General features: G+C 34.9%; 1 protein-coding gene across 9 annotated transcripts; it reads left to right on the forward strand.

Moving 5' to 3' along the window:
- The first annotated feature begins 47 nt into the window (after positions 1 to 47).
- Positions 48 to 9,751, forward strand: Torsin (torsin family member). Of its 9 annotated transcripts, none has more exons than XM_022078659.2 (8): positions 49 to 345; positions 889 to 1,130; positions 1,264 to 1,459; positions 2,777 to 3,045; positions 4,180 to 4,331; positions 5,663 to 5,811; positions 6,374 to 6,521; positions 7,256 to 9,751. In XM_022078659.2, the coding sequence occupies exons 3-8, from the start codon at positions 1,267 to 1,269 to the stop codon at positions 7,368 to 7,370; spliced, it is 1,026 nt and encodes a 341-aa protein (XP_021934351.2). In that variant the 5' UTR covers positions 49 to 345; positions 889 to 1,130; positions 1,264 to 1,266; the 3' UTR covers positions 7,371 to 9,751. The 9 variants fall into 9 exon arrangements, with proteins under 9 accessions (XP_087196400.1, XP_087196401.1, XP_021934351.2 ...); XM_022078667.2 differs by having other exon boundaries at positions 1,014 to 1,130; XM_087340276.1 differs by having other exon boundaries at positions 49 to 261.
- The last annotated feature ends 2,036 nt before the right edge of the window (positions 9,752 to 11,787 follow it).

Below are 11,787 nucleotides of genomic sequence, written 5' to 3' on the forward strand. Positions count from 1 at the left end.
ACTAACCTTGACCCTGGTACTGCATGCACTGCTAGATGATTTCATAGTAGTTACACTACCGTTGCCGATAGATGACAGAACAATATACATGTGAAGTCTTATGCGCCGAATTGCAAACTTATAGGAATGAGTTATTGACATATGCGAAAGTAGGCTAAGTAAAGCAAAGTGCAATTTAATATTTCTTGTAGACTATTATTTTTTTCTGTCGTCTTGAGACTCGCCTGGCCAGAACCAGAACCAGTAATTCACGGAATGCCGGTGTGAGGGCTATCACGATGCACTCTTACTACTCAGGTGTAAAACAACTGCAGTTGTGATTACTCATCGCATCATAATACATACGTAATTGAAGTGTTGCATGAAAGATACAACAGTAACCCTTTTGTTTCTCAATTGTACCTACCTGATGCAGGTTTCTGTATATCCGCCAATTAATTTTTTTATTTCAAATTCAATGGCAACTCTTACCTCAGCTCTTAATATTCCAGGCGCTGTAATAAATATAATAGATTATAATTTTATTTACATGCTATAAATCCTTCAGTAAGTCTTGATTTGTGCCTATTCTAGCAGTTGGAAACTATCCAATTGTGTTGTACACAGTATCCCAGACTTCTGAAACTGCTCCATAAAAATTAGATAACCTTAACCTCGAGAAAATCAAAGGTTACTCGCATTGGGCTGAACAGAAATCTGGATGGGAGACATAAAAGTAACACAATATTTTGGTTGGGAAATATCTTGTAAAGTGACTGTATAAAGACCAAGACAATGATGGAGGCAGTATTAATAAGGAAAGAAAATAGGTTTTCATAATGTAGATAGTATGGAACTGTCTCAGGATGAAGTTGATAGTTCTTATATTAGCTGTGTTTAACCTTTCAGGCTCCTCATGGATGGATAAGAAACTAATTTAAGAATTATTTTAACATCTAAAAACATTGCTAATGTTGATCTCGCTTTTGGAAGATGTAATCAAGTGGAAGTGACTTGTGTTGCTGATGTTACAGAGAAATACACTGCATCCATGATCGGGAATTTAGCAACATCAACATTGTCAGGGAATATTCCTCATATTGATATAAAAAATCAGGCAGTTGTTTAAACAACCGACATAAGAGACAGAAGTAAATAGTGTTTATATATGAGAATTTGTGTAGAGTTAAGTAACAAATTTTGTGTCTTTTTTGCATGGTATTTTGTAATTGCATATGCTTGAACTGATTTCGCTGCAAATTGGTATTATTTTCTTTCTTGCAGATAATGCCTGATGAACAGAAATTGGTATATTTGTTAATAATCCTCATACAGATAAGTTCAATAACAAGTTTTGAGCCCTTTACTGTTATCAGTGCGAGCATTTTAGCAGGATCAGCTATATATGGAAGCTATAATAAATATGTTTGTCACTTTAATGAGTGCTGTGACAGTTCTTGGATACCATACAATTTTACAAGTAAGGCTAGTGCTCCTAGTGACTGGATATTTTCCTGTTACATTTGTTGTCTCAGTAGAATGCCTGCTTAGAGTTCAGGAGCCTTAGTTAATTTCTCAGTTATGATGACATTTTTCACTGCTTCTATATGTAAATAAAAATGTATTTATTAAACTTTACCACTGTGTGAAGATGACTGTCTTCTAGGATGTTGTGCCATGTAATCTCATAGAAAATTACTGACATTTCAGAGGTGTTTACTGCCTCCATCATCAGGTTGAAACATCCCAGAAGGCAGTGATTTTCATATTCACCACTATGAAAACCTGAAATCTGTGACTTCCAGATGTATAAATAAATATGTATATACTTGGCTGTCTGCTGTATGACCATAGTAAGAGAGAATCATAGATTTGTAAAAGACAGTGTTCACTTAGTATGTCATATATATTGAAAAACATTTCTGGAAAGAATTTTAGTTCTGAAGTGACATCATCAGAAAATATGTACTACAAATTATCCTGAAAAATGCTTCTTAATCATTTAAATGTAAGTAAAAACTAATTCACACTTGCAGTTCTATCTTTAAGATAAGGATCATGCCTGCAGAACAGATTCAGTTTTACTGTACATAAGCCGTCAAGTAAACCTTTGCCACTTTGAACTAAAGTATTCAAATTCTTAAATCTTATTTACTTTCACTTGGATCGTACACAATCAAATTAAATCTGCTACTAAACAAAATTATATTATATATTACTAAGTAGTTTATTTGATTCTACTTAGTATATATTTTCTGCAACTACACAGTTTTGGTGTGTCTCTCTGATCACTGATCTTATGTGCTAGGTCTGGAGATGCATTGCAGTCTGTATAGAACATCTTGAACTAATACATTTCTAGCTCTCTAAACACATCATCGTAAGGCACTTCATGAGAAGTGGAAAGGGAAAATAAAGATAATTAAGATGCTTTTGACATCATGTAAAATGTCAGGATCAATACCAGAGTTTTCTTTGACTTATAATGTAAAGTAAATGATTAAATAAAATAATGAGTCTCAGGTGGATCTGAACCAAGGTTTGAAAAGTGATAATTTGCCCTCCAAATTAAAAATTAAGATAATGTGATTGTGGATTATTAGTAATTTCAGTTAGCCCAATATAGGCAATTTATAGATGATGTAGGGGTTGTAATGTTCCATGAAGAGTAAAAACTGCTGGGACAGCAACACCTCAAATTTAAATTAAAAATGCAAATTTTTAATATTCATTTCTGCTTCTTTACTTCTGACACAAATATTTTATAAAAATGTGTTCTGTGTTTGTTTTGTTATAGTGTTGGAAACATCTTTACAAGAGCATCTGTTTGGTCAGCATCTTGCATATAATATTGTTGTGAGAGCTTTAAAAGCCCATATCAGGGAACATTCAAGCCCTAAAAAAGCTTTGGCTTTTAGTTTCCATGGTATGTCAGGAAGTGGAAAAACTTTTGTCAGCCAGTTTATCATAAACAGTTTGTATAAATTGGGACTTCAAAGCAAATATGCACATTTCTTTGCTGGAAGAAGTAATTTCCCTATGGAGAGTAAAGTTGACACATACAAGGTAAATATTTGTGTGTAAGTTTTGTAATAAAATCTTGGCAAACATTTTCAATTTGTAAATTTGCACAAGTTTGGGAAAATACTTTGAGTTTTGGAGTGTCAAACAAGCAGCCTGTAGAGTGGAATATAACTAGACGCTGGTCAATGATGGAATGAGAGTTTGTGTTGGCACTTATATTTTAAACTACTGCAGTTTGGCACATCATTAGGGTTTTGTAGTCTATAAAATAACTTGCTGGTGGTGCAGCTCTTTATTTATTTATGAGACACCAGTAATATTACTGAACACATTTATTTTAAATTACCTAATTCAGAAATAAATTTTGTGCATTTAACATCTGGTGTGTGTAGTAAACATTAACCCTTTGAATCCGAAGCTCATCTAAATAATATTTAAGAATTCAGTCTGTACTGCAAAGAAAACACAGCACTTCACACTTACAGATATCAAGTGGTAAATGCTGTTTAAGGAAAAATCACTGTTTACAATAAGAATCATATGAAACCCATGAATACAAAATGCAGACTAACAGACTGTTAAAGCAGGTGGACATACAGTTACCCCTGGGTTTTAAAGGGGTAATGAGGCTGAGACTGCTGGGGTGATTTATATTGCTTCATCAACTGAGTAATGTTGAATGCTCCTGAATTTCTAACAATCAAGCACCATATTTCACTGGATGTAATGGAATGGTTTAATGTAGTCATCTCCAAGAAAAATGTATTTCTTAATATATAAATACATCGTTACCCAAACTGGCTGTCAGCCATACTAAGCTCCTACAATTTATGGTTTAGTACTCACTGTGGAGGCTTAGGGTAAAGTGGCACTGCTGCAAGTTTCTTTTCCAAATACTTCAGTATTCTCCTTCCCACCACAGCATAAAGTTTCAAACTGTTGTTCTTTACAGTGACAATTTTCTTGGATCAGACTGGAGATAGCGACCAGCTGTAGAGACAGGGCCCAACAAAGTTGGTCTTACCTGAGGACAAAGACATACTCCAGTCTCTGAAATGTCTCCTTAATTAAAATTAGGATGATGGAAAATGTTCAAGAAGTTAGTCCATGTAATAATACACTTTTCACAAACATTCAGATGCTGTTCTTTTATTGTACTGCTATTGTTCTTTTCAGATGGAACTAACTGAATTGATCAGAGGAAAAGTGACTGAATGTGAGAGATCATTATTTGTTTTTGATGAGGTTGACAAAATTCCAAAAGGAGTGCTGGATGCTGTTAAACCTTTCTTGGACTATCATGAACAAATAAATGGGGTAGATTTCAGGTAACAGATTTTCTTGTGTTTTATTCAGTTGTAAGCTACAGTAAAATCTCTATAAAACAGAATGGTGCCACACAAGAAAATAGATGGATCCCAGAGGGTTAGTTTTTACAAAGTATTGTCAATATAAAGATGAGCACATTTTGTATAAGGGTTCATCATTCAATTTATTTTCTGTACTAATCTGCTTCCAGTAAATTTGGTTATTTTTCTAAATCCATTTTATGGTTTTAATTTTGTCTTCAAAAGATGTTCCTTCAATGTAATTTTACATTTATTTTTAACTAGCAAAAGCACCTTGTTCTTTGCTTTGCTCTTTTTTTAACTAAGCTGTATGTAAATAATTAAATTAAATTCGTGGCGTAACAGCTCCAGAGAGCCAAAGCCGACTAGCTTGACTGCTGGCCTCACGTTCACATGCCTAAGCAGAGGTGAACGATCATCCAACCAGATATAGGGTGACGTGTGGTCAGCACGATGAACCCCCAGCCATTGCTAGCTTTCCTGACCGGATTACGCTACTCATTGTAGCTCCCCAATTTCCTCACGATGCTGGGTTGGCACCGGTCCCATACACTGGTCAAAAGATCATGAAAAAATCTCTTTTCCCCTGAGACTCAAACCAGCACGCATTCCGTATCGCCGGTCCAAAGCATGATACCTCAGACCGCGCGGCTATGGTGCGGGACTGTAAATAATTAATATAGATTTTATTGTGGTAGCCTTACTAATCCCCACTGACCATTGTTCCATTATTTATCGCTAGCACCACATGACTTTATGCAGTTTCCAAGCAGTGAAACAGCAGTTCATTATAAAAAACGTCTAAAGGTCATGTTTGGACAGGACCACAGACTAAGCACACTGGATAAAATTATTTTATAATTGAGATGTCTTAGCACCTTCATGATCTTTGAAGTCTACATGGGAAGGTCATCGTTTTCCCAATATGTTTGTTTTTACTTTCATTGTCTAAATTTCTAACTACAATATAAAATCATTTGCATACTGCCTTTGACTTGGCTGTCATCTATAATGGTTTCCAAATTTCTAATTTCACTGTACATCTCATCCATTCTTCTGGGTGTATGTTTTCTCTTCACTCAGTGATACTGGTGTGTCCTTTTATCCTGTTTTTTAACATGTAGATTGCCTGTGACAATAAAATTTAAAATGTCTTTAACAGAATACTTTCAATAGAGTTAACTTGTTGGAAGAAATGGGTATATTGTGCAAATGGACTGCTTATTTTAACATGAAACCCCTTGTACATACAAAGAGCCTGTATATTACAAAGCATCATCACATATACCTATATAATAATCATCTCGCAGGAAGGCGATATTCATCTTCCTGTCTAATACAGGAAGCCAAGTTATTGTTGAAAGGCTAATGAAGATGTGGGAGAATGGAACAAAGAGAGGAGACATTCAACTTGGGGACTTCGAAAATTTAATCAGAACAGGAGCTTTTAATGAAAAGGGTAAGTTTATTAAATTTTTAATTGTGATGTTCTGTAACTGTTAGTAATCTGGAAGCAAATTAAATATCATATTACTGAGAATTTAGTATAATTCTAAACAAAGAAAAGCCAAGTTTAGTCGCAATACTAAGTAGGTATCTTATCTTCACCTATCATCATGAAAACAAAAACTTTAAAAGGGGGTTGGGCATTACTCATTGGGGTTAGCAGAGCAACTTATTGCTGAATCCTCCAATGCAAATGTGCAAACTGGATGGGTGCATGACATATGTTTCGGATGTTAGTCATAACATTTTAGCTGGTGAGGGAAATTTCAAGCACTGCTGATGTCTCAACTCTGCTATGAGGAACAAAGGGGAATTCTTATCAGTGGCAGGTACAATCACTGGCAGAATGTCATTTTGATGTTTTTATAATCCAGAGAGTAAAGTTGAATTTTGCAATATACAGTAATACATGGACTCCAGCTGAATGTGGCAAAAGTAAGGTTAAACTTCACATTCAGTGTCTTATAATTCTTTATCTTAAAAATTAAGCATGTGTAATTTGTTTATACTATCAGGGGGCTTGCACAAGAGTGAGACCATAGAGAACCACCTTATTGATCACTATGTACCATTTCTACCACTGGAAGAGGTCCATGTAAGGCAGTGCATTGAAGCAGAATTCCATCGTAGAGGGAAGAGATTTCCACATGAAGAACATATCAAGTAATTATTTATAAAATATTCCATTAACTCTATACACATGAGGATGGAGAATTTTAATAACAAGTATTAAGAATCATTCTTCATTGTTGCAGTGCATGTTAGGGCTTGAAAGGATGAAGCCTTTGTAGTTTTCATATTAAACTTTCTCTGTGATGTACTGTTAAGTACAGAAGAGAGTTATGGTACATCTGAACCCAAGCTGCTTGTCCATGGTTTTATAATTGTACTCTCAACACAGCATAACAAACCAATACATAAATGTTTCATACAAAATTTGTAAATGTGTTTACAATAATGTCACTATTAAAAATTGATGATAAATTTGTATATTTTCCATCAGATAACTTAATGTTCTTACCTCTTGTCACATGTAGCCTGTAGATGAAGGCAGTAGGTCCCATTAAATTGGAAGCTTCTGCATTGTTACAGTTCATAAAATAAAATGGTATTAGATTAAGAGAAAGGATGCAGTTGTAGACTATATGAAAATACTACCCATTTACTTGTAAATGCTGAGAATAACAATTATTAATCTGACAGGATGAATGATTCTGAACTGAGATTTGACTCTGGTACCTCTCAAATACAAGTCACGCATCAGTGCTTACTCAAGTCTTGAGACAATGTTCATGCTAGTTCTTGCCAAGTTTTGTATGTAAGATTTTGTCCCCTCTCTCATTAAATATGAAAGTCTTTGAGTCACCCTGTTATAATATATGTTGTTGTTTTTCCAGAGAGGTGTTACGTTATTTGACATTTGGACCAGAACCACATAAGCTATTCTCCAATTCTGGCTGCAAACGAATTATTCCAAAAGTAGCTGCTGTGATGGAACTACTAGACATTTAATGGAGAGTGATACAGATGTTAATGAAGGAAACATTATCTTCAGAGGATTTTACAGCAAGTATTTAACAAATTCAGTATCTGAAACCAAATTAAAATTGTAATTTTGTATTGTGATAAAGAGGAAGAAACAATAAGATACTTCTCATGTGAAGCAGACATTCACTTCTGCCATATTCCTTCATATGACAAACTATCACTCTTCCACAACAGCTGACATGAAGGTACTCACTGAAAATAATTGTATAAACACCACCTTTAGCCATGTTATCAATGTAATGTATAATGGCACATGGAATTATAAATTCATAAGCCATTTAGACAGTTAAAGTGGAGTGTACCTGAAATATAGAGCTGGTCCATTTATTTTCACACCATATGTACTTTCATATTGACTCCATTTTTACACTAAAATATTCTTCTTTATTATGCCGTCTCCTTTACATGGCGACATATTATGAACAGGATCCTTCCATCCTTTTCTTGGACTGGGACCTGTTCATATATGTTTTTTAGGCAGGTGATACAGAAGTGGTTTGCCATTGCCTTCTTCTGCGGGGAAGCCCCGGAGGAAAACTCCGTGTTGCCTAGACCACGACCTTGCCCGACACAAGTTATAAATTTGGGCACCGCCGGGAATCGAATCCAGGACCCCAGGATTATAAGGGCAGCGTTCTAACTGCTAGACTACCGTGGCAGTTCTAATCTATAAATGTAAAGTTTCATAATAAAAAGACACAGCAGTAAAGATACTGTGCAGATTACTTATTACAGTTCGCAGTTGTCTTACACATTGTAGTGGCTGAATGCATGTATACAAAACTTTAATTTTGTTGTAGAGATTATATATTGTGTAGCTCAACAGTTGGTGATATTGAAGTAATAATACTGTATCTGTGAATACATATGGTGTGAAATTTAATGTACTGTTCCAGTTGAGTAACTCTTAGCTTACCACCTGCACGATATCACATGTATACATACTGGAACTGAGCTGATTGAAGCGCACACTGTGTGTGGGGCAGCTAATAGTGTTAAGAGGCACAGTATTACTTCAGATGAGCAGCAATGACTCAGACCAAAAGTCAGTATTCATCTTTGTAGGAATGAGGACATCCTGCACTTTTTGCATGTAACCCCCAAATACTTACAAAGCAAACTGTAACAAAAATCACTAATTAATTTGTGGGTTCTTTGCTTTAAATATGGATTTACTCATCTTATAATAATTACAGGTAATTATTTCTTTCAATGCAGTTCCATTAATCACAAATCTTCATTGTTCAGTCTATTGCCTACTCCCACAGTGGTATTAAAAGCTGTCTCCTTACAGGTGGTCACATATGTATTAACACTAATTACTCTCCAACTCACAGCTGTATAGGCCCACAGTGACTCCCCTATATAGGACCCACACAGCAAATTCTGGATCCTTCTATTTCATTAGGATGAAGAGCTATGTATACTGTAACAAGATGTGTGTGTACAAGCTGGAAAATGTACTCACAGCTGACTATAATAGGCTGTGAGAAGTAACTTGCTATATGTGCACTTAGGCCAGATGACAACTTTCAGCTGTTGTAGAAAATGCAGTTGAAGGAAGGAACAGACATGGGTCCAAAGGAACTATGGCAGAAGGTATAACTTCAAATTACTTGCTTCACTGAGGACTGCATGATTGAAAAATTGCCATTTGGATTAATTGCTTTTATCCCATGTTACTATTCCCGTGGAACTGGGCCACTAATGGGTTCTTTGTCCATCACCCAGATGATATATGACTGAATATTGGGCAGTATTAAATGATACAGATGATAAAACTGAAGGAGTCGTGAAAGAAAACCAGTTCCAGTGCCGCTTTACCCACCACAAATCTCACATGGACTAACCTGGGTGCAGACCCAGGCCTCTGCAGTAGGAAGCTGGAAAGTAACTGCCTTAGCTTTGGCACAGCCTTGCTTTTACCTCCTTATAAAGTATGAAACATGCATGGCAACCTGCCATTTGCATTTAATGGTATATCTGTACATTTTCAGAGAACTGACATTAGTATAGTGCTCAGATGAAATTACACTTGGTTTCCATTAACACAGTACTTGGTATAATTTCTAGTGGTTTCTGCCATCCATAAATACATATTGCGCATTGATGTTTTCAGCTTAAATGAAAAACATATATGGAAAAACCACTTGGGTGCCAAATTACCCACTGCATCATTAACAGCTCTGAAAGTGATATCTTGTATGACAAACACTATGTACTAGAGAATAATTTGTATATATTCTTTAAAATAAGAATTCTTGTTGCATAATCATGGCTAAAAGTTGAAATATTGGATTGTAAAATATTTATGAAATTTGTGATTTTATAAATGTTTTTTTTTATATTGTTATACTCCATTTCTTTCCCTTTTATCTTCCATTAAAGTTTTTGATACTCTGAACATAGAGTTCAGTCATAATCTTCCAGACTGACTTTGGTCAGAGGAAATATGAATAATAAATAACACAGCACTTTGCAGGGATGTGAACATGCCTCAAACATACATATATAGTCTTAACTTACACAATATAAAGTTTTCTTGTAGACTTAAAAAAATCTACATGTTTATAGAAATGCAAGTTTTCAGTCCTAATACACATCGCCCTGATGATGGAGGCAGTATGACCTCTGAAACGTTGGTAAACATCGACCAGACTACACAGTGCAACAACCCCGAAGACAGAAATCTTCATACCGCTGTGAAAACCTCATGTTACATATGTAAATTCTAGTCTGTGTAAAATGGGTGTGGGGGCATAAGTCATTAGAACATCATAATGTTTATTTCATGAAGATGTGAGAAAATATTGCAAAAGAAATTAGTATGTACAAAGCAGAAAAGAAATACAAGTAAAAATAAACTATAAAGGTGTCAAAGGAAAACTGAATTATTTTGCTTCAAAGAAATACTGTAGTGTACTGCAGTGAACAGTCCAGTTAGAAGATCCCAAGTCTTAGCTGCAATCCGAACTATGAACGCTCACTGGTCTGGTAGACATCCAACATGACAGCAAATGATTCGCTTCTTGAACTTGAAAGGAAACTCCCTGGTTTATTTAAAATATTACTGAATACCTTTTTTCTAAGTATGTGACTTAAAAATATTGATATATATATGTATGCTAAATGTCTAGTTACAATAATGACAATGGCACATTTGTATAATAATTATATATATATATATAAACTCCTCCTTGTGAAGACTTTATATGTAAATGAAATATATGAATAATTTGCTTCTAGACACTGGTAAATAAAAATATATAAATTACAACAATCATAGTGCAACAAGCATAATTGTAATAATTATTACATTCAGCATTATTCTAATGTTATTTACAAAATTATTTTATAACATACATATCACTGAAATGCATTGCACTGGATAATATGTCATACAAAACTCTCTACATTAGCCATATGACACAGCAAGGGGGAAACGATATTCCATTATATGGGTTTTGAGTTTTAAGCTATCATATTTTGTACCCATAAAACTAATACAGGTAACCTTCAATTTGCGCCGATTCAGAATAACACCGATTTTGAAACCAGCAAGTCAGAAAGTGAAAAAAATATTTTTTACCTTTATTTTATTTACGTTATTTCAGAGCTTTAAATGTAATGCCATTATATTACTCGTAAATGTTTGGGTGCTGGGAACGCATGTCATTGACTTCCCATTGATTTACATTATAAAAGAGTTTAAATTTACGCCGGTTCATCCAGGAACGCATCGCCGGCATAAATCGAGGGCTACCTGTACTTGCTTTTCATTTAACCAAAGAGTTCTCAACAAGCAGGCTGCATGCAGCCTGTGGACACTTCTGTAGTATATTGTCAACCTCTTTGGTGTAAAATAGTTACCTCCTATCACAAAACATGCTTTTTTAATGTCATCAGTAACTATTGGTATGAGCAACTGCTCAGCTTAATGAAGAGTATCAAGTAAAGAAACAGAATTCACCTTATTGATTAACACTTGGAGAGATGTATTCATATCACAATGAAAATTAAAGCTGATATTTAAAAATTACCCCAGTAAAAGCAATGTCAGACATTTCACTGATGACCGATTTGTTGAAGAACATTAATGAGTGAGCCTGATACATGAATCTGTTTGCGTAAGTTGGTAATATTTTCAATAAACTGCCAAGTATTTCAATAAAGTGTCCTCATAACTTTGAAGCCCATGAGTTGATACGAAAGGGTGAATGCAACTATAGGTCTAGAAGAGGTTGAGAACCCCTGATTTAACCCATGACTTTACAGCACTGTATGTACACATACACTACTACATAAAAAAAGTTGATGAAATCTGCAAGTCCCACTGTAAATAAAATTTAAATGGGATAATACAGCAATGTGAAACTCAAGG

The sequence above is a fragment of the Zootermopsis nevadensis genome, unplaced genomic scaffold (genome assembly GCF_977971745.1).
Source record: "Zootermopsis nevadensis isolate Lab colony 2312 unplaced genomic scaffold, Znev_1.0 Znev_ptg000061l, whole genome shotgun sequence".
NCBI classification, from domain to species: Eukaryota; Metazoa; Arthropoda; class Insecta; order Blattodea; family Termopsidae; genus Zootermopsis; species Zootermopsis nevadensis.